Raw genomic sequence first — 24,003 nt, forward strand, 5'->3', positions numbered from 1 at the left:
GTTCGTCAGACGTAGTCGCTTTACGTATGTCTTTCTCTACAGAACTATACGTAACGCGGCATAGGAACAACGCGGAAAACTTTGTCTTGCTCCCGTCCTAAGGGCCCGTTGCTCTCGGCCAGGGGGCGCGAGCGCATTGGTAAGACGCGACCACATGATGTATGCGTTGGGTACAAAGCGGCGCCGTAGCGTTCGATCATGCACGAGTCACGGCGGTCGTTTAGAAGCGTTTGTCAGTACATATTTGTCTACGCGAGGTAAGACAACGTCTGTAGGAGTTATATCAATTTCGTTTTTAAACAAAGAACTTCAGGTACACGTAGCAGAGCGCGTTGGATAGACTAGAGTTCACACAGAAAGAATTAAAAAACAAAACAAAAAAACACTGAAAATAGACGAGGGTACAGACACTCACAGTTTTTTCAACGAGCCATGACATTTTATATGATGTCCATCACACTGGGGAAAAAAAGAAGACATTTTGGGTCTTTCCATTTTTCTATGATCCAAGTGTTTTTTTCGCAGTGTGATGGGCGTCATATAAATATCGTTGCTCATTGAAAGAACTGAGTGTCTGTTTCTCGTCTATTTTCAGTGTTTTTATTCTTTCTGTGTGAAAAGAAATTCAGATTGCGCTTTCAGTGTCCTATTAAAAAGACAAAAAGGCGTTCTCGTAGCTTTTTTTTTCCTTCTTCTCGTTATATTTCTGTTTATACATTTATATGCCCCAATGAAATTCTGCCAGCTTAGCGTTCGCTAGCAACGCAAAAAAAGCGTAATGACAGACAATGGAAACGCGACCGAGAAATACTCGATTCTGCTCGTGAGAGGCGCTTCGCAATCTTGGGAGCGGCGGGTTTAATTATCACAGAACTTTTTACCCCACGCTAAGCAACCTGTGCGGCAAGGTAATTTAAACGCTTTTCTAAGAAAAAAAAAAAAAAAAAGCGGTGACGCGCGCACATGTTTGCTTATTTCGTTCTTTATCGACTACGTCGCACTCGGATACGCGCCCGAATCGCCCCCGTTGTCGCCTTCGCGCTACGCGCGCGCGCGTGCGCGTGCAAGTGGTGTGTCTCGTGTTCGAGAACGAGCCCTCGATCGAGTCTCGCAGGTGTGTCCCAGTCACGACTCCGTGAGTGCCCTTAAAAGAGCCTTCTTCTAGGTACCGTCTGGCGAAGAGCGGGCGGCTGGAGAGCCTCGATTTAAGAGAGGGAACAACTCAAACCAGAAAGAGCGTTTTGCAGTTTAATGGCGGACGCCGGCCTGGGCAGATTCGTCGCGTCGCGACGAGCGCGTCGCGTTCTCGCGTGGCGGGGAAGGTGGCCCGGAAAGTCGGAGACACTCGCAGACGGTCAACGTTTTTGTCACCTCTCGCGGCGCGTACTGCAAACAGCTGCCCACGAACCGCGTGACCCTGCTCGAACGGTTGAAAGCACTCGGCATTCTAGGCACACTACGGACGACCGGTTCGGCGTACACTATACAACCATTTGTATCAACCGCGACCTGAGGTCTTCTCACTAGCGTTCCTGGAAACGTGAAACACGTCAACGCGTTTCTTGGAAGAAGGGCAAAAAAAAAAAAAAAAAAAAAAGAAAATGTGGGAAGAAGCAGCTACTTTTCCGTCCAGCTGTAAGTCGACAGCGTGGTGTGAGCTTTCTGAGCTCGATAGACCAATCCTACGTCGATCTTTCGCCACGTAATCGCGCTCCCCCCCCCCCCCCCCCCCCCGCCTCCCCCACACTCACACACACCTTACCACCGATGCTACCTAGCCTATGCCAATTCCCTCCAAACGTTTTCATCGGTGGATCCACGCATTGCTGCTTATGGATGCGGCGTCAGTATCGCCGTTAGCGCGTCTTCCATCAGGCGTCGTCTGCTTCGCGGCTGACTCTGGTCAATGCGGAGTGCAAGTTCGTCTGCTTCTTTCCCAGGGGTTGTGGTGACGTCAGAACGCCGAGTTCTGATTCGCTTTGATTGGAAGGGTTATGGGTAGACTTCAAAGCAAGCTGCCTTGAGGTCTACCCACTATTTTTATAATCAGAGCCCGGAGGCTTTCTGACGTCACCACAACCCCTGCAAAAGAAGCAGACGAACTTGCACTCCGCATCGCTTCGGCGTGTGCCCGTTTTGACCTCAAAACCGTAGGAAAAAAAAATCTCTCTTCGCCAATCAACTTTTGCAAACATTAAATATTTCCGCAACGCGTCAACATTCCGAAATAAAAATAAAAAAAAAGAAATAAAAAGGAACTTGCAGCTTTTTTTTTTCTTTTTACTCTCGTTAAGACGGTAGAGCAGCGGAGCTGTACAATGTGCCGCCGTCGCTCATAGATGGCGGTAGCTGTCCAAAGCGTTCTGTCGAGATTTATTTGTTAACGGACACGAAACTGGGGAAACTAGCCTTGAACAACTTCGCTGTATAAGACGTTTTAATTTTTTTTTTTTTTTTTAGGATACAACGAGTATAGGCGGATCGGGAAATCGGCCAGCGATGCGGTCAAGTGTTGAAAAGGAAGCGTTGGTCGGTCTTGCGATCGGGAGGCTCCCACCGCGCTGTCGGCTTACGGGTGAACGGAGGATAGGCCTCAGGTTGGAAACCCCCGTAGTGAGGGTTCGTCCAGCTGTTTCGTACACTAGAAGCGATCGCTCTCCCTAATTACACCGCGTAGAACGCACGTTTCTTGGGGACGCATATGGTCGCCATATTGGCTCCTTTAAACGCGGCGTGGAGCTGTCGTTCTGGCGTGGACAGGGTGGGCTGGATAGGCTGGGCTTTAAAGGGACACTGACACCCCCCAAAATTTTTTTTTAAATTTTTTGCCAGGCGCTTCATTATGGTGTCGGAGGACTACCCAATTAATATTTTGCAACAGAGTGGCGTATTTTTTTAATAAAGTCAAAAGGCGCAACTGCTCGAAACCGAAACCGAAACCCGACGGAGGGCGGAGAAGTGGAGAGAAGAGAGTGAGTGGCGGAAGTCACGTGGCTACACCCGACCGTGTGTTTTTTTTTTTTTCTCCTTCCCGGTAGCAGACGACATGCGGTGTTTGGGAACTGCTCGCCGTGGGATTCTTTTGCAGTTATGTATGTTCCGCTCGTTGTTCTCTACTCCAAGATGAGTTGTTTTGTACATTGAGGAGTTGGAGATGAGTAGTGAGTGCCCGTGGTGAATTTTGATCGGCTCCGAAAAGAATACACCCAAGATGTTGCGTGAAAAGCTGGCTCACATGTCCCGCGTCCGAAACAGAAGTGGCATTGTGCGACAGAGTTTCCGAAAGATCAACGGGATCGGGACCAATGGCTGGCTGCAATTCCTGTAAACCATTTACGGGCACCTCGGAAAGCGGACGCTACCTGATTTATATGCTCCTTGTATTTTGTGGAAAGTGATTACATTGAGTTCGCAGGTGTCAAAAAGGATATCCCATACCATCTAATTCTGCGGCGTGTCGTCCACAACATTTGTTTCTTTTTTTTTTTTTAGTTTCTTCAGTAATAATTGTAAAAAAAAAAAATGTAAACATCAAAAAATATTTAGAAAAAAAAAAAAAAAAGTTTCACGGGGGATCGAACTCGGCTCTACCGGGTGCGAAGGGGACGTCTTTCCCACTGAGCTACTGGGGCATATCGAAAGTGAGGTATCTTTTTCCTTAGTAATAATTCAGCCGATAAACTGTAAGTTGGGAAGTTTGCTGCCGATTTTCCTCTAGCAAAAGCACTCCCGGGTCGAAGTCGGGATGCACCACGCATTGGCAACATTCTCACCTAGTAAAGAAATCGTACGCGTGCATATTCAACTCGAAGTAGACACGTCGCGCTTGCCGTTTGCGCGAGCGATGTCTTCAGCCACAAGAAGGGAGCGACGGCTCGGCGACGTCTTCGTGCAAATCGGCTTGGTGGTCGGGCGTGTCGTACGGGATGAATACCAATTCTTTTGACCAGTCCCAAATTTCTCTTTTAAAGGCAGACAAAATTCGCCGGTACCGCGAACGACAGCTCTGAAATAGAGGTCCCACGCCCGTCGTCCGCTGCCATCGCCGTCCCTGCGAGTCCCACGATACGCGAAACGACGCACGCACAGAATGCTTCCGGTTGTCTGTGGAACATTTTTTTTCAATCAACGTATTTGCAGCTTTTTAGAAGCCACAAAAAATGGGTTTTATATTTTTTTCTATTTTTAATATTGAGTGTGTGCCTTCAGTGACCCACGACTTTGATTAAATTTGGTGGTCGCATCGATACCTTAGAAAACGGCCCGTGACCGCGGAAAAGAGAGTGAGCGAGACTCGAACCGGCCAGTTCTTGATCGGCGGTTTTCGGGCGGAAAAAAACCGAATTTCAAGCCGCAAATTCTGTTCTGGGTAGTTGAGCTCTCATATGTCACGTACAACTAAAAACCTCGGCGAGCATAAGTACCCTGTCAGTGTCCCTTTAAGAAAATCCACGGTGATTACAGTTTTTCTTTCGGATTGCTGTACAAAACTTTCTTCATTTTGACTTCTTCGATTTTCAAAAACAATCAGGACGCATTGTAAAAAACAAAAAGCACAAAGAAAACAACAACAACAACACAACAGTGGAACGTTGTATCAATTGTTAAAAATGAAGAAAATATGTAATTTTTAGTACAAAAACGTCCAGCTAAGAAGTGCGATTTTAATGACTTAGGAATTCGACAATATGCCTCAGTATATGTAAAAAAAATTGCGCAATGAATCATAATTTTTTTTTATTTGTTTCGGGAGAAGGTTAGAAAAAGAAGTAGCTACACACTTTTGGCGGCGTGAGCGATCCGAAGCGTCGCTCAGATCGGCCTTTCACGATTGGCCGAATGCTGATATTGATCTAAGCAAAAGATTTATCATCGACGGAAGTAAGAAGAATTGAAGAACGCAAATTTTGACGGTGTTGGTTGCAGAACGCAATGAATTCAAGCTTCCACTATGCTCATTACAAACACCATCAAACTTGTTGTTCGCGAGGTAATGACGTCACGAGAGGGAATCATCAAAGGGCGCCACGCAGTGCCGTATATGTAGAGAGTTTGGTCATGAATTCATAACAATAGGAAGAAAATAAGGGTACGCCTTTGGCCGAAATTGTTTCAATGACCTTGGGCACGATGACTGGCAGCTCTTGTAATTAACCGCTAGCCACAAATAATCCCCTAGTGTAGGCAGTGACCATTACAAATACTCTTCAATCACAATTCCTAGGCAAAGATGTATTCAAGTATCTCATTTCAGCACACGGTTGAATTTTGCGACTCTTCGTAACTGAAAGGGCAACGCACGTGACGTTGATGTCACATCGGAATTTAGAATGCACCCCCTCTCTCTCTCGATTGCTTTCGCCGCCGCGGCAACGACCGGCTGGACGGTTGAAACCGTGAACGCGCTTCCTTGGGAGTTTTGACCCCAACCCCGAAAGCGCAACCCACGTTCGCAGTCTCAAGAAGATTTTTCTCGTCAATGTCACTTTTTCTGGCCCAGTAAACGCACTCAGCGCCCTCGAAACTGCCATTTCCACCAATCTCTTACAATTACCCATTTACGCACTATCAACATAAAAAAAAAAAAAAAAAAAAAACTTGCGGCGCAATGCGCGTTTTTTTTTTTTTTTGTTTTTTAAAGGTCATTTTAGCGCATGATCATCACTGGGAGGTTATACGGCGCTGGCGACGGCGACGCTTTCGCTGCTCCATTCCGGCTTCCCCCCCCCTCCCCCCCTCCCCCCCCCTCCCCCCGCCCCTCCCCGCCCCCCCTTACCGAAACATCTCACCGCCAATAGTCTTGGACAGCGTTCTGGGGCTAATTGGGATGTGCGTATGTTTATACAGCCTGAACGTAGTCTGCACCAGCGGGCGACTTGTCTCTCAGCTGTAGATGAGAAATTTAGCCAGTGCGGTACAACCTCTAGCCTGGGGTCTTTACGGTTAAGTGTGTCCGTGTAACGAAGACCTAACTATCTTCCCTCTTGTCTCTAACATCAGCTTATAGAAGCAAACTCAACACAGAAGGGTTCGATCTAAAATCATTACATATAAACTGCTCAGCGAGTTTTTGTACGCCAACCAGTTTGTGAATTCTTAGACGGCTGTATGCGGATACCAGACTGTGTTTGCGTATTCCACAATAGGCCTTACGTCGTGTCGCAAATGCTGTCCGTCTCGTTTGGCTATCGGTAAACTTCAGAGTCCGCCTCAGTACAAGGTGTCCCCGAAAAAAATACAAAAAAAAAAAAAAAAAGATTAGAGGGTTTGTTTAACTAAAAAAAAAACAAAAAAACTTTGCACCGCCGGATGCTTATTTTCCGCCCGAAGGTAGCGCCAGAGTTTCGAACCAGATGCCAAAGCTTGAACATGAACCGATATTTTATTCAAAAGTTAAAAGAGATTGTCTGAACATTTCAATGGGAAAATGGTGGCCGACGAAGCTTTGGAATACATGAAGCTCTATAGCGTCAGAAACCGAAAACGGCCAAAATTGGCCCCATGAAATTTTCAGAAATTTTCGGCGATGAGTTGTTTATTGTTGTAGGAAAACACACACACACACACACACACACACACACACACACACACACACACACACACACACACACACACACACACACACACACACACACACACACACACACACACACACACACACACACACACACACACACACACACACACACACACACACACACACACACACACACACACACACACAGAGACACATACACATACACACACATACACACAGACATACATACACACACACCACACACACACACACACACATATACGCGCAAAAAAAAGTTTATAAGTTTTTTTTTCGGGGACACCTTGTATAAAAAAAGTCCTTCCCTGTCTCTCTTAACAATCTCATCTATATGCTGGCATCTAAAAATGGCCGACGAACGAACGCGGCCTGTCCACGTCGTGTACGGCTTGCTCGATCCCGGCTTACCAGCTGGACGACGAGTGGACAACAATGACTGCGCTAGCTGACATGACGTCATAGATTTCCGTTACTATGTCACGACCTGGTGACGTCAGGGAGGCCCTGTGACGTCAGGCGGATAACGTGACGTCAATCGCGCCCTCTCTCTCTCTCTGGAAGACGCGCGTCTCGGACGGACGTCGCGTCGCATGCATGGCAGACGATTCAGTCTCTACGAGCGTCCAGCTGGTCTCGGCGCAGGCGCAGTGCCCGCACCTGGACTGGGCGTGCAAACGCCGGCTTGTTTGTAAACAGATTGTTGGTCCATAACCTTTCCAGCGTATGGAAATCCCCGCCTCTGCAGCGCCTCCACGGCCCAGAACACGCACGCGCGCGTTCGCAGTGACCTCCGAAAGTGAGCAAAACACGCGCCATACGCGCGAACGCTGTTTAAATGGCGCCGGCAAGAAGCTCTTTTCTGGAATGGTCCATATTCCGCGAAAGGTTATCAGTAGCTGCTCTGCTTCAACGCAAGCTTTCTTCTTTTTGGTAGCCAAAATAGAAAACAAAAGAGAAAAGATAAAAAAAAAATTATGAAACCAGCTTTTTTGATTTAAATAAAATATTATGATTTAAATAAAGGTAGCTAGAAAGGGGTGACTTTTAGCACTGGATGCATTTTACGACACTGCAGATTGATTGATCAATTCGTTCGATCACTGATAACCATGCGGAAGAAAGAATGAGTGTGATTGTAAAGTACAGTTTACAGTGAATAACAACTTTTAACTGCTGCCCTCCCCCCCCTCCCCTCCCATACTTGTACAAGAACAGCTTCATTTTACTAAGAGCAAAAACAAACAAACAAGAAAACAAACAAGCATTATTATATTTTTAAAGTTCTAACTTGCCTGCAATGGGAAATTACTTTTCTGGTTCTTCGTTGTTTCTTTAGCGTTTTGATTTTGTTGCAGAAAGACGTTAGAGCTAAAATAGAAATCAAGCTCAACGCTCCGATTAACTCAGAATTGTGCATTTCTTCGTATTCAGCCTGTATAAAGCTTTCTTGCTAAATTTGTCTTTGCTTGAAACACAAAACAAATGCGCCCAAAAAAGTATCAAATTATAAACACACGCTGAATGCAAAACATTTTGGTGATCCTTCTTGCGGGGAAGGTCCAATGCAAATCATCATAGTGACTAAAACTGGCCTAAATCATGAATTAAATTACGATTTAATTCTAGATATAAATAATCTTGATTTTAGTTCTCCACCCTGGTGGTAACACTTCGTCATGGGCACAACAGCCAACGCTAGTCAGAAGGAAACTTGCGCGTGTTGAAGGCGGGGCTTCTACTCAAATCTGGGCTTGAATGAATGAATGAATAAACTTTATTGCAGGTATGGGCTCTAGTACACACAGTTGGAGCCCCTAGTCGGGGGCCCCATACATAGCGACCACCGACTCGGCACGGTCCACCAGCCATTGCTGGCCGGTGGCCGTGTCATCGGTCAGCCGCTCCTCCCAGGAGGTGGGGGAGGGGTTGGGAAGAGGCGAGACAGTGGGAATGGCTTCGCATTGCCAGACCAATCTGCGCTTTTCACTGAGTTATACATTGTTCCAATGTTACGACATCTCTGCCCAACAATCGCGCAATTGTTTGCCGCTTCGGAAAGCGACGAAAGCACGTTTCATATACGCACGGTTACTGAAAACCTCGCTGCTGGAACCCTGTTGCTAAAATGACTATTTGGAGCCAAAAGTTTTCTTAATTTTTTCATTTTTTTGTTTTAATTTTTTTTCTTAGCTGATTTTTTTTGCGAATCGAGAGTGCGGTGTTCGTATTATTCTCTTATTCTTCTTAACACTCTTGCCCATGTTGAGGTTCTTGAAGCCCGGCTTTTCTTCCATTGTACAGCAACATATCAATGACACTTTTTTTTGTGTTTTTTTTGCGCGCACCAGGACACAAACGTATTATTATTCGTCGAGAACAATCGAAAAAAAAAAGGAAAGGAAAAACGAGGCGACATTTAGTTAGACCTTCCTCCAAATGTCGCGATCTTACATCGAGGACGTTTGAACACCTGAAGACACGGCCATGATGTCATGCTCAGCTACGCAGGAAGAAGCTTTCAATCCAAGGCTGCCTCGCGCAACCGACGCTGCTCTGATCGTTTGCTCAGTCGGCTTCGTCGACTATAGTTGGGCCGCCGTCAGCCTGCGAATACAAGATACAAACGACAGTCTGCAGACAGTAGGGAGTTTTAGGGCAACGTTTTTTTGCACATACGATACGGTATACGAAGGGCCTTCCGGCTCCAATTGCGCATATGAGAGAGATTCTTCTGTGGTAGCCAATGCGCAGTGCCATAGCCTCCTCTATATAGTGACAAAGCCTGGCAGATCGTCACGTGACGCGGCCTTCGAAGTAAAAAGGTAGAGCGGCAAACAACGGATGAGAGAAGGATGGAGAAATGGATGAATCCGGCTGAGCCCTTTGGATCGGGCGGTAGCTTGCGCCACCTAGCCTCCTAATACACCTAGAAGAGTTATGTAATGGGCGCCCCGCTGCGGCGAGACGCCGAAACACACTTCTCATGAGCGATGGAATTACCAGTTCTAACAAATGTTACTTACCTGACGTTAGAGCGGGAATTATACGAAGCCTATGGAAGCACTTACTGTCAACTTCACAAGGAATGTCCGCGCGTGCTCCTCGCGTTCCACCGCTCGTTTTCTCGTCGGGTTTAGAATTATGTTTCGGGTGCTCGCCGCTGCAAAAGCTGTGCGCTGAATACCAGATTCCGCGAGAAATGCTCTCTGCTACCAGATCCTCGCGCTCTGAATCTGCGACCGGGCGCTCTATGGCCCCGTCATCGAACTGTCAGGCTTTGTGAGTATATGTAGAAGACGCCATGGCAGTGTGTGCCGGAGGGCCCATTGTACTGTACGGGACGTGCAATGCAAAGCATGACGCTTCGCATTACGTGATGCCACAGCGCAGACCTCATCATTCGCTGAGCTGATTTCGTAGATCGCAGAGAATGGCTCTTTGAGTGTTTTGCGGGTAAGTAGACGCGCTGGCATTTTTTACAGCGTGGGCTCCGAATCCCACCCGTTCAACTCCGATTCAAAGAAGAGTAAAGACGCCGACATTAAATTTGGGCCAAATGACCGCGTTATTGGGGCACTGCCATAGCAATGCGGTTGTTTTACTCCACACTTAGTGACGGTGTGCAATGACCGAGTTCTCCTATTGGTGAAAACGTTGACGGCGCATTTCGACGCTACGCCTACTTTCGTTACCACTTCGCTCCATATACATATACAAATATGAAAGCCACATCCCGCTCATTATAACCTCCTTGTAACATTCAAATTTTTTTTTTTAATTATGCCTATTCACGGTTGCTTGATGACTTCTGTTTTGCTATAACCTGCCACTTAATTCACCAGGAGATAAAGCCATTAACATCCAGCTGTTTCTCTCGAGTTCGTCGCTTGAGGCCCGTTGCAGCGGATAAGAGCAATGTTTTTGCGTTGCTTGGGCCTTGTGCCCCTCCTACTCGCTCACCGCGAGCTGTAGCCTGTTTCACAAGCAACGACTGTTGCGAAAAAAAAAAAAAAAATCGGTGCGACAGCCGACGCAGCAAGTGCGATCGCAATGTTTGGTAACTTTGGTTTCACACGCTTCAACAACCGTGCGATTTCTGTCGGCGCGGCCGGCTCTTCGGACACGGACGCGACGCGTTCGACTTTGCCTAAAATACAACAAAAACGACACTTAGTAAACACAAATGTTTTAGGAATACAATATGTAACTAGAAATTTATAATAATTAAGCATTAAACCAAATGTCTTCAGGTGTCTAAATTTATTTTCAAATACCCAACTATCGCGGATGAAAGCTGGCAAATGAACGGCTGGTTGGCGATGAAGTGATCGCACCGACTCTGCGACAAAATACCAACTTGGTAGAAACCAGTCGCAGAGCCGCTGTGACAGTGCGGCGGCGATTTTAATCGCACATTAACTGGAAGTCGCACCGATTTCGGACGAGAATCGCTGCATGTGAAACCGCCTTAACGTGGCCACTGATCAGCGTCACCAGGCTCAATACCACTGAATGCGGCCACTCTGGACACTTCCACTTTCCCTGGCAAAAAGAGTCACTCGGCAGGCCGTTTGCAACGGAACGGGAACCGGAACCGAGCGCCCGTTAAATTGACAGTCCACTGAAGCTTCGACAGCCAGGAGCATAGCCTCCTCTATACTGACAAAGCCTTGCAGATCTCCACCAGACGCGGCCGGCGAAAGTGAAAAGGTGGAGCGGCAGACAACGGATGAGAGGAGAGCCAGGTGACGGGCGCCCCGCTGCGGCGAGACGCCGAAACACACTTCTCCCGAGCAATGGAATGTCCGCTCGAAGCTCCTGGCGTTCCTCGCGCTATACCGCTTATTCTTTTCTCGTCGGACTTGCAAACCATGTTTCGGGTCCTCGCCGCTGCAAAAAACTCTGTGCTGACGTCCAGGTTCCCCGAGAAATGCTCTCTGTTGCCAGATCCTCGCGCTCCAAATCTGCCAGGCTTTGTGAGTAAAGTGGAGGCTATGTCAGGAGTCGGAACGCGGCGTCGACAGCGGTACTCACGTTCGCTCCTACTTTTCGCTAGAACTTCTATGGATGTTTGCTGTTTCCTGTCGTTCTCGGTCATGTGAGTTCCGTATCTGGTATGCGGGATGAAAAAATAATATTACATTTCAATCTGGAATGCGCGAGAAAATAGAGGTGAGGCAAAACATGAACGCGTGACAATCACGCATTTCTCGTGAACAGCTTCCAGCGGCGTGGGGAGATCGAAACGATGTTTTACCGCATACAAGTAGTGATGGCCTCGCCCTTGTGGGAAATGCGTATATGACTATCCGCCAGGACGGCGACATCCGACAAAGTGACATGCCAGTTCCACTTTTCATGCGTGGCCGCTGCTGACCACGTACGCGACCAAAAGCGCTGCTGTAGTCTGCATTCGAGAATTCTGCTTTTATTCGGGGAAATAAGAGAAATGTCAGGACTGTCAGCTTTGACTGATTTGATTTTAAGGACACGATGATTACCTCCCACTATGTTCCTGACACAGCCTCATTGTCACTCCACATTGTCGCTGCGAGAATCCTTATGGTGACGCAGGCACGTAGCCGGAAAGGAGGGGGGCCCGCCCCTCCCCCCCCCCAAAATTTTTATTTTGCTTGGGCCTCCTTTTCCCCCTCACCCTCATACAGCATTTTGTTATGGGCGTCCCCCCCCCCCCCCCCCCCCCCCGCCCCCCCCTTGAAACAAAATCCTGGCTACGTGCCTGTGGTGACGCCACAGAAAGGGACCATATGACATCTTGTCGCCAATGGAAGGCACGAGTCGGCGGCCATAGCAATCGGCCACGGACTTCTTTCCTGGGCTCATCTTAATCTCTCTCGTTTCGTCCTACAGCGAGGAGACCCTCAACGCCCTCTACAAAGAACTGCAGAGCAGCGAGAAACCGCAGGTCGTCGAGAGGTTCGAGGACGTCATCGCGGACCTCCTGGACAACATGAAGAGGCTCCAGGAGGAGAACAACCAACTCGAGAACACCTGGCTCAGGTGGGCTGCGGGATGCAATCGTATACCTGCTGGCCGACAACATGCGGTGGAAAAGTGGCGTAACGAGAGCACGTGTCGTTTGCAGAGCGAAAACAAGCTTTTGCAGTAAATTAGCAAAAACGACACTGACGGCATCGCGCGTCACGCGTTCTGGTGTTGTTGTTACTGTTGCTCATTTCGGCCGTGATGGTGATGTGCACTGACATGTATTCCTCTTTACGTTTGTTTAGCGCTTTCGCGTCTGCAACATCTAGCCTCGATGGTGGCATCACGTTGATGACGTCATGGAGCTCACGTGACGTCATCAGCGTTTTAAAGGGATCTCCATGAGGTCATCACGTGAACACCGTGATGACTTCACGGTGTTTACGTGACACTGTGAGGCTGTGAGGTTGAGATGTCATGTGGTTTATGACCCCACGGAAGATCTATTAACCTACACATTTGGAGCGTATTTGGGATGTTGGATTTACGGTGCCCACCAACAGTCCTCGGGCGGTTGGTGGGCGTTGTAAATACATAAATAAATAAAATACCGTGAGGCGCAGTTCTTATTTATTTTAGTAGCGCGTCCAACACAAAACAAGGACAAAGGTTGGGGTTGTTTCGTTTTAGGGAGAAGAAAGAACACGAAGAGCACCTACGGCGAATGGAAGAAGAGATGGACAGCCAAGTGAAACTCGTGGAGCAGCAAGCAAAAGCAAAGGTGCGTCTCAACGACCTGTACACCAACGCACTGTGTACAAACAATTCCGCTCTAGCCCCCACGAGACGTTTGTGGGCTGTGCGCAGAAAACAGATCCATGAGAAGGGATAGAAGCATCAGCGCATGCGCAATAGAGAGCCCGCATTACAGAGAGTGTCCAACCGCGCGATCAGGGTCACGTGGTCCTCGGCCGCCATTGCTCCATGCCATGCTCGTGTTCCCGTATGCCTTCCGCAGCATACGTTTCGCATCATCGAACCTGCACTTCTCGGCAAGGCTCGCTAAGAAGAACACATTCGATGGTGCGAAATGTACGCTGCAGAAGGTGTAGTGGCGGCTGCTACGGTGTCATATGACGTCACACGCGAAGGATGTACAGGGGCTGCGAGGAGGTGGCGAGACGTTGGTCGTCTGCGAGTGTCTCCGCCTGCTTTCCTCCTCGTCACGCGACGACGCAGCAACGCAGCGCATGCGCGCTTAAAGGCCAACGACCAGACTCGAGATTCTGCAAGGCAGAAGATCTTCCTCACCATGGGGGAGGAGGATACAGGCGACGGTGGACAGTCCAGAAGGGGGGAAAGGAGAAGAGAGGGAAAAGTGGAAAGCGTGACCCGGTCGTCAGTCTTTAAGATTGACCGATCGGCATCCGCCATTAAATTTCGAACGTTCCCCATGGTTTGAGATGAACACCCTCTACAATCTAGGTTCGATAATGCGGAGTGCCGACTGCAGCACCGCCTCAGGGGCGTGACTTGGGAGGGTGAGGGAACAGAGCTTTTTCATTACCGCCATATTTGAAGCCCGTTCCCACCGAAAGAGGTATAGTCGCGGGGCGTGTCCTGAGCGTCTCAGCAGCCAATCAGACTGCGGCACGAGCGATACGTATGCCGAGCAACCAATCACGAAGCAGAAAGCGCGAAAGAAGCCGCGCCCTGCGTTTCTGAGGCCGTCAGTGTCTAGCAACTTTAACGTAAAAAGAAAAGAAAAGGATAGCTGTTTGTTGTAGAGAGTTGTTGTCTAGTCAAGGTCTTACATCATGATCTAATTGTATTATTCTTTTATAACTTTAAGTACGCTGAGGAATGAGATGTTATTCCACTGTGCTTCTCGCACTTTTGTTTTGCGCAGTTTTAGTTTACACATGACGCTGGCAGAGTGAAATAGTACCTGGAATGAATAGCCAGTTTCAAAATAAATAATGAAAAAGTCAAACCTTTAGGAGAAGTGTGACCGAGATAATGGCATCCTATAAGCAGAGTTGGGGGTAACGCGTTACAAATAACGGCGTTTCCGGTAACGCGTTTTTTTTCTTGTCAGTAACGTAGGAACGTACTCGCAACATTTTCAAAGCATAACGTATTTACGGTACATACTTCGAGTTACAGGTAACGAAGTTAGGTTACTCGTGGCGTCTTCTTCCCCAGACTTCATAAAAACAATATATTATTTTTTTTTTGCGTTTTTAGGCGCCAAGTTTTGAATCCGTACGCTTATCCCACAAACCTTCATTTTTCAGCCTTTCTACTTCCCACAAAAAACTTCCACTTAAAAAAAAAAAGGCTTTTATGCATATTTGTAACGTCAAAACAGTAAAACGTATAAATAAAAAAAAAAGTATCGAAAAGTAAAGTCCGTTACTTTTATTGGTAACGTTAAGCGCACTGTGGTGTCTGATGCTCGCCTTTTTGTCCTTGTTTTTGAGCGTTAAAATATATTCCAACATTAACAAGTTCCTTTTATTTTGAGGTAACCTAGGTTCGGTAACTCGTTTCTTTTATTTACAAGTAACGAGAAAGTCATTTCGTTAGTTTTTGTTCAGTAATGCCCGCGGCTTTTTTTAGGATTTGTCCCGTGAAGGGTACTGGCAACACCTCCTAGACAACAAAGCCGTAGTGCCGAATGAGATGACGTAATAAGAGAAGGCCAACGCTGCACACAAGTTGGTAACGAGTGTTGCGTCGTCGCTCGGCTTCGTGTTAAATTTTGCGCCGAACGTCGACGCAGTCGTCGTGTCCAATCTGTGTTTAGTGTTGGCCTTCTCCGATGACGTCATCGCATTCAGCACCATGGCATTGTTATCGATAGGAGGCGCTGGCACTGGTAGGACAACTTGCAGCTTTCCGTGTATGGATACAGTCATGCGTGACCTACAGTTTTTATTTTCGGTCGCTGCACTTCCTTAGAACTGTGGCTTGCAGTGTGTATTATCAATCCCCAGCCCTGCGCGTTTCGATCTGGATGAGCATTCGTATACCGGCGTCCGGCCGTGTACCACTACTGCGTGGTGCACGTTAAAGACCCCAGGCTAGCGGTCGTACCACACTCAAGACGTCCGTTGTGGCAGACTAACTTCATGCTGTATAAACATGCATGTAAACGCACATAAGGTTTATTAGCTATCCAGAAAAAAAAAAAAACTCGAGGTTCACCTAAGCACTTCATATGAGTTGTCAATGTGAAAGCATGCAAGCCGCTCGTCCGCTCCCTTTGTCGTCTGCTGCGTACTAGCGCGCGCGCGCTTCGGGATCTAGGAGGCCATGGCTATGGTGCCTGGAACGTGTCTCCGACTGGTATGTTTACCGCGCCCAGAAAAGTGGTCCCTCGATTTCCGCCTGATGACGTCATAAAAGTGTCATGCTGTCGCCGGTTGCGAACCTGGCGGTGTCTCAAAGTTGTGGTGTATATGGCAGACGCCTGTTCTGTTGTAGGTCACTCTCCACTGTGGCGGTCCACGGAAGATAGGGCAGCCGGAAGCTGGAACGCCGTGACGATAGCGACACTCGCGTTCGCTCGTGCTTTTCGCCAGCATTTCTACGCCCAACCGCTTGGATCGCGACAGGCACCAACATAACACTCCGGTTTCTGTGACGTCATTTCTTGCCACCTGCGAACCACTTTTGATGTATGGGTGGGATAGGACGCTAAACACACCAGTCAGAGACGCGATCCAGGCACCATAGCCATGGCGCAGCGGTCAATGGGAGCCCCGTCGACGCGCGCCAGCCAATGGAACCGAAGGCGAAATCACGGAAACTCGGAGCCGTTTCCGCGCTTCAAACTGATGACGTCAGCTCGCTCCATGAGACAGTTAATGCTTTCGCATTAATAACTTGTTCGTGTCACTATTGTCCATTTCACAAAAAGTCAGACTGTCGCTATAGTCCGCGTTTTAGACCAAGTTCGAGCGCAGCTAGCGCTACAACCCGACGAAGGCCGTCTAGCTGCGCCAAAAGTGCACTCTCACGGCGCCCGTCGATTTTCCGCGTGTCCTATCACCGGCTATAGACGAATCACCCACGGAGAATGCCATCTTATCCTGCGCTTTTTTATTGTGTGTGTGCGTGATTGGCTTTGCTGGTGACGTGCTCCGTTCACACTGAAGCTGAGACTTCTGCCAAAGTTACAAGCAAAAGCCACAGCCGGCTCTTCACGCTTTGAAACGTGTCTTTTGTAGCACGCGAGCCCACTTTGCATAGGAACGTTTCAAAGCCACAATCTCAGACTCAGCCCGTCGAGTCGGCAAGGGGTATTCACACGAGGGAAAAATCCCGGGGATTTCTCCCCGCCACGCGCGCATCACGAGATGAAAATGCGAGGCTTTTGCACATCGCAAAGCCTCTCGTTTTCGTCGTGGGATGCGCGTGCCGGGGAGAAATCCCCGGGATTTCTCCCTCGAGTGGATTCAGGGTACACTGAGTATAGGGAGTGTTCACTGGCGGCTATAGCTAGGTGCGGGAACGCTGAGTGCGCGCTGATGGCGAGCTTCCGCGGTTCTTTTGCAGCGTGCATTCCACACCCCTAGGATTGCCATCTTGGCGACCTATTAGTACGAGCTCTTTCTGAGCATGCGCTTTAAATAGCACCCACACATATGGCGTCCAGTGAATGCTCCCTGTAACAAGCGCGCAGAAACGACACTTGGCGCTGCTTGATCGACCCGATCGCGGCGCATGCCGCGTCGGCTGCGCTCGTTGTTAGTAGATGGTTTTAGTAGATCCATAGCCTCGTATATATTGACAAAGCTTGGTAGATTGCTACGAGAAGCGGCCGCCGAAACGGAAAAGGGGGAGCGGCAGACAACGGATGAGGAGAGCCACGTGACTGGCGCCCCGTTGCGGCGAGATGCCGAAACACACTTCTCCCGAACGAACGAGTGTGTTTCGGGTCCTCGCGGGTGCAAAAGCTGAGCGCTGCCGTCCAGGTCCCCCAGGAATAACTCTCTGATGCTCTGTGCTACCAGATCCTCGCGCTCCGAATCTGCGGCCGGGCATTCTATGGCTCTGTCGTGGAACCTAGTGCCACTAAATAAGCTACGCTTCAGAGTAACGACACTTGGCCATATTGTGTCTTAAAATCAAGGTTGCCAGTTATCTGAAGCTTTATCTGAAATCACAGGAAATGCTTTTCTGCCCTCCACAAATGTTTAAACCGTTCGCGACAGAGTAAAGCAATATTACATGACCTTCCTAACACCGAATCTAATGCTGAGGATGTCGCACTTTTGAATCATGACGATCGGCCGTTGCGTCTGTTCTGCATACGAGCCAAAATGGCAGCGCCCACAACAATGTCGGGGAACGGAGTGCCGATACTCTAAGCGCAGCTTATTTAGTGGCTCTAGTGGAACCGCCAGGCTTTGTGAGTATAGAGGGGGCTACGGTAGATCGTACGCTGCGGAGAGCGGACCCAGCGTACGCCGTGCTCATAGCCATGCTTCGAAGTCACGGCACGAGCTCTCCCGTTACAGCAAAGCGAAGCTCTGACGTACGGTCTACGAAACGTTCCTAACGGGAAACCGAATATAACGCAGTGTTTCGTGTAAGCTGAACCTTTCGGGGTCGGCCACGTTTCGAGAGTTTCAACGCGTAATGTGTTTTTATTTACCGGACCCTACGATAAGGTCGTCACGATGAACCGTTACGTCAGTATCTACGCCAAATTTAGCGGGAAAATCACTGTCACGGGATTAAGTCACGTGATGTGAATTTTTCTTTTAAGTTCAGTGGGGATATTGACGCGATCTTACCACTTCATTTGACCCTCTGTCACGTGACATTAATTTCTGCGAGGTGGTGGTTTACGCTCAACGCATTCTCTGCTCCGCCGTCTTTTGTTAGCGTAACCAAGCGCGCGTAATTTTTTTCTCGTTGTTGCGAACGTTGAACTGCGTTCGTAGATGGCTGGAAGTTTGGTCATGACAGATTCAAATACGATATTTAATCGGTTCGTGTCTCGAAACAATCTTCCTACTGCAGGCACAAGAAGAGGCCGAGGCGAGACGTAAAACCCTGCATTCCAAAATGTGCGAAGAAATGGACGAACTTCAGTCCCACGTGTCTCTCTTCGAAAAGGTGAGAAAGTGGATTTTGGTTGTGTAGATGCCCACTCGAAAGAAAGTTGTTCTTACTAGGGTCACTCAGGCCCATATGGGGAATTTGCCACATTGTACCACATCGTTTTGATCGGTTATATAGTTTGTATTTTGGTTAATAATCTTAGTTCGGATTAGGTAAGTCCCATCGAAGGGCACCTACTAACCAACACTTTATCGATGCAAATGATGGTAACTGCAAAAAGTAAAGTGGCATTTCTATTAAGACGGAAAAAAGAACTACGTATATAAATGGACAATTTTCTGTGGCTTTTCAGAAGTGAAGAGTGCGCGTGCGCAGCTTTGGTTGGCGTTCAAGGCGCTCGAACGCCCATGCGCCGATGGCTGACTGCGTAGCTACAGGAAATGGTCCACGAGTATATACTAGCCAATGTCACAATCACGAGAGTTCGAGGTCCCTGCTTTGAAGCGTTCTTCCGGAGAACGAGCACTTGCACTAGAAATGCTCCTTTCAAAGCTAGGAGCGCGGGATGGCTCGCGCTCCAAATAAGAAGACTTACCGCCGAATTCAGAAACCTCACTCAAACTACACTCAAACTGAAAGGCCCCTCCACTTCCTCGAAGAAGGCGCGAGGGCCGGCGCTGGCCAATCGCGACGGTGGTTCCGTCCTCGCGATTGGCCCGCGCCGGCCCTCGCGCCTTCCTCGAGGAAGTGGAGGGGTCCTTCAGTTTGAGTGTAGTTTGAGTGACGTTTCTGAATTCGGCGGTTACCCCCCATTCACACTGGAAGCGGATCCGCGTTCGCGAAGCGGTTGCGAAAGCGGTTGTATAAAGATCCAGTGCAATTGCCCGCGCATTTGATGTCATCGTGTGCGCGTGCAATTGTACTGAATCCTTATACAACCGCGTTCGCAACCGCTTTGCGAACGCGGATCCGCTTCCAGTGTGAATGAGCCCTTATATCAACCGAAACGGCGAAAATACTTGATCTACAAAACCTGATCGCACAGATTTGCACCTCAGTAATGACCCAAGCAGCACAGAGTTGGCCAATTACTGGTCAATGGCTGGCAATGGTCCTTTGGCTATAGGCCAGACAGCGGCTAGCCATTGGTCGATGACTGGCTATTCTCTGGCCACTGGCCACTGGCCATCAGCCGATGAATGGCCACTCTTTGGTTATTGGCCAAAAAACCATCGCGAGTCATTGGCCAATGCTTGGCCAAAATACGTGCCGCTTGGGGACAGCACTGTTTACATGGAAGTGATGCTCATCGTTGCGATAACAAAAGCGGGTAATGGCTACATTGTTTTTGCTCCGCTTTTTTTTTTTTTAAATTTCGCACGAGTTTGACGTTGATATCTTAGCCAAGTTTATTTGAATTACCTAAAAAAAAAGATCTAATAATATTTACAGCTTCGTCATTGGCCGAGTTTCCTTGTAGATTACAGCGATTGGATGTCCCGAGAGCTTTGCGGGAAAACAGTCGCTCCATATTTCTGGGAGTGCGGAAGCTTTTGTCGACGCCCTAAGCATCTCTTATCATTTGTGCGGACTTACGTCGTGGGCAAGTGGACACATATCTGAGGGCGAACGAGAAAGAGGACCGGAAGTTGTGGTTCCGGCCCGTAGCGTCTCTCACCGCTGGTTTGGTTCTGCCTGACGTCGTGGGCAGGTGGACCAATGGCTGAGGGCGAACGAGACGCACGACCGGAAGTTGACTTCGGTGCACTCGAAGCTGGACGAGGCGCTCCAGGAAAACAGGCAGCTCAGGCTCAGCCTGATGGACACGCAGACGAACGTCGCCCTGACGCGCAACGAGCTGGCTCAGATTCGGTCTCAGTACGAAGACAAGTGCAGACAGCTCTACGAGTAAGTTACGTCTTTCCTATTCATGCGCTTTCGTAGCCAAAGGCGTTGGTGATGCTCATGGGGAGCAGAAGTTCGTCTGCTTCCTTTTGCGGGGATTGTGGTGACGTCAGAACGCCGAGCTCTGATTGGCTCTGATTGAAGGACAGTGGGTAGACCTGAAGGCAGCTTGCTTTGAGCTCTACCCACTATCTTTTAATCAGAGCCAATCACAGCTCGGTGTCGTTCTGACGTCACCGAAACTCCTGCGCAAGACGCAGACGACTGGCTCTCCACATTGGGTTAAGGCTAGCCCACATGGTGCGCTTTTCTCCGCGTCTGCGTCGCGTCTGCGCCTGCGCTTTGACGTCACTTCCGGCGCCGGGACGAAACGCAGCGTTTTTTGGCGCATCCCGGCGTATCTGGAAGAGCCAGATATTTTGCGTCCACGCGTCGCGTCTCGCGCTGCGTCCAGAAGGCAACAACCAATGAACCGCCGTGTTCACTAGTTGCAAGGAGCGTTTGAATTTTCTCCACTGTAGGATTGTAGTTTTCGCCACAGACCTCGCAACGAAGGCGATAATAATTATAATAATAATACTTTTTATTTGCACATATTGCGATACCCACTCGGCAGCGTGCGAGGCTAGGCAAAAAGGTCGAGACCCTTACGCAGGTGGGCCTGCTAGCCCGCCGCCAAGTAGGGAAAGGGATACGGGAAAGGAAAATAAATAAAAACACTCAAAACAGGAAGATACACACAAATACGGGTAGCAGCCCTGTGCCATCAAAGCGCACGCGCGCACGCACACACACATACCCGCGCGCGCGGAGTTTACAAAATTTGCACGCTCGCGGCCTTCAATAAAAACGGCTTTTAGGCCCTGCCAACGCTAGCAGCAGGGCGAACATGGGTAGTTACGTCCTTCCCCCCGCGGATATCAGTTTATCATACCTTTTACACAAGTCCAGGGAATCCTCTCTGCTCCGCGGGAGAGGCTGACGCTGCTTCAGCGGAACAGAGAGTACCTAGCGAAGTACAAAAGCGTCCTGCACTCTGGCAGGCCAAATGTAAAGAATACAAGGACACCGAGAGAAAAAGGTACAAAACTAATACTACCGGCAACAACCGCTACAACGTAACCACTGTAGCGGCCAGCGGCCAGCTGTAAATTATGTAAATGTTTTGGCGCGGGCGATGGGGATGCCAATGGCGTATCGAAACGTGGATGGGGCGTACGCACTAAAAAGAATGAAAATTAGTAAAATTGAGCTTCATTGCGATTGCTGTAATTAAAAATGAGTGCTTACTATTACTAAAATTCAATATTACGGCATGTAGCCATCATTTACCGCGCGATTTCTATTTAATGTTTGCTTTTGTTTCTTAAGCGCGTCTGGCTACGTTGGGCAGACGCTTCGGAAACGCAGACGCGAAGCGCTGCACGGTAGCGCTGCGTGTGGTTTGACTGGGCGCACGCGTCCTGCTTAGCGCGCGCGCCAAGCCGAGACGCGCGTCTAGACGCACTGAAAAACGCGCCATGTGGGCTAGCCTTTAGACCCCTGCCAGGCGGGCGCGCGGTTTGCGTAACCGGCGGTGGTAAACGCACAGAAGATGACGAGCACCACAAAGATTCACTCTTGGCGCAGTTCCGTTGGATCATAGCGTTGGCCATAGTTGGACCTAACATGAAACGAGTATATACGGTAGAATATGAGTGTTTAGTTCGCTAATTATTGCTTTCCACTCGTTGGACGGCCGCCGTTGTCAATGACGTTATCTCGAAGGAATCATTTCAATAATTTAAGTGCCATTTTTGTAGAAAACAAAATATCGTCACTCATACGTGGAACGCCCGGTATATTTGAAAAACAACATCCCCGAAACCTCAAAGTTAAGGCCCGTTCACACTCTTGCGACTGCTTGCGGCCTCTTAAACCTGGGTTCCTTAAAACTTCTTAAACCAGAGAACACACTGGCGCCATCTATTGGGAAGCAGTGTAAACTCGGCGGTCCGGCATATTTTTTTTTTATTTCTCGCGCAATATCCTTTCTTTTTTGGCTCGAGAAGCTTTTGTCAATGTTATAAACGAGCCTTTCTATGGGTATTACGGACATTTGACCTCGGAAATCCCGCAAAACCTTCGCTTTTGTGAAATGCAGTTCTAGGGTCACCGCATAGGTGGCGTAAGCTACCGCCCGATCCAAAGGGCTCAGCCGTATTGATCCATCCATCATCCATCCATCCATCCGTTCCCTCATTCTATACTTCGTTTCACTTTATCTGCGAGCGAAGCCAAAGCTAGAAGCGCGAGACCAGCTCTTTTTGCATTTCTCCCCAGCTCGCGCGCTCGAGCAAAGCCTGAACGCACGGAGCTTCCGTGCTCGCGCTTCCAGTTTTGCCTTCGCTCGCACATAAGGTGAAACGAAGTATAGAAACATTTAAGAAGTTGTAAGAGATCTCGTCTCTCCGTCGTACTCGGTCGCAAGAGTGTGAACGGGCCTTTACAGAAAAAGTTTTCTACGAGATTTATCTGAAGAGCTTCATACCCCATTCACACGACCGTAAAAGGTATACATACCTTTTGCTAAGGGACCTTTATTCTCTCCGGCCAATGAATTAATGATCTTCCGCGCGTGGCGTGTGCTCGGGACCCAAGGGCACGGGCTGATTCGCCGATAGCTAAGGGACCTGTGTTAAAGGTACATTAATGATGTTCTTTCTTCGAGATTGCGCTGGGACCCGACGACGGAGGCAGCTGATGGTCGCTGACGGAAGAGTAAACCAGACAGGACTCCGCGGATAGGGCGAAGAAAAAAAAACAGGTCTATTTACAAGCGAAGCTAATTTCCGAACCCCTGCAAAAGGTCACACCACGTGCTGTCCTCCTCGTCTTCCTCTTTTCTTCTCCGATGTCCCCCGCGCCAGCCCGCACGAGCGCCGCCAGTGCACCCACACACAGGGGCACACGTGCAAACGCAAACACGCACAGAAAAAAAAACGAAACTCAGTCTCATTCCCGCGTCCATTCACGGTGATGGCAGAACCGATTCTCACAGGTACCTTTATGATGAGCGTGTGAATGGGGTATAAGTTTCTCGACGAAACGTCGGTTTCAACTTTGATGCTTACAATGTGTTTCTTTCAAGTTGTTTTCTGCCTGAGAGTACCTTTGCCAATTGTTTAGGCATAATATAACATCATGTTATGGGGTTTGCCAATTGTTTAGGCATCATGTTATGGGGATATAGAAGATAAAACGCATCGATGTCGGATCTGTCGGGACACGCTCCTTCGCTCTAGGATCCGTATCTATAACACATTCGATCTTTTTTTATTTAACTTTCCGTGCAGCGAACGTGAAAGAATCATGGGCGTGCTGCAAGAGCAAGGCTTCGCCAGCAAGCAACTTCAACACCTACAGTAAGATTTTTAACCGATTTCCCCGTGACCACGCTAAAAGTAATTGCGTTGCTTGTATCTATCTTTAGGCGGCCGGAGGTTATACACCGACACGCGGGCTTGACGTCACGGAGC

The 24,003-nt window shown here is 48.7% G+C and overlaps 1 protein-coding gene across 1 annotated transcript in view; it reads left to right on the forward strand.

Moving 5' to 3' along the window:
- The window catches only part of LOC8040864 (ras and EF-hand domain-containing protein homolog), a 71,424-nt gene that overhangs the window by 14,572 nt on the left and 32,849 nt on the right, over window positions 1-24,003 (forward strand). The window contains exons 2-6 of the mRNA XM_029970569.4: window positions 12,428-12,577; window positions 13,193-13,283; window positions 18,539-18,634; window positions 20,292-20,488; window positions 23,821-23,889. Of these exons, the coding sequence (XP_029826429.2) occupies window positions 12,428-12,577; window positions 13,193-13,283; window positions 18,539-18,634; window positions 20,292-20,488; window positions 23,821-23,889 (603 nt within the window). The remainder of the gene's footprint in view (window positions 1-12,427; window positions 12,578-13,192; window positions 13,284-18,538; window positions 18,635-20,291; window positions 20,489-23,820; window positions 23,890-24,003) is intronic.

Source organism: Ixodes scapularis, unplaced genomic scaffold, assembly GCF_016920785.2.
Source record: "Ixodes scapularis isolate PalLabHiFi unplaced genomic scaffold, ASM1692078v2 PGA_scaffold12__126_contigs__length_90152505, whole genome shotgun sequence".
Classification (NCBI taxonomy): Eukaryota; Metazoa; Arthropoda; class Arachnida; order Ixodida; family Ixodidae; genus Ixodes; species Ixodes scapularis.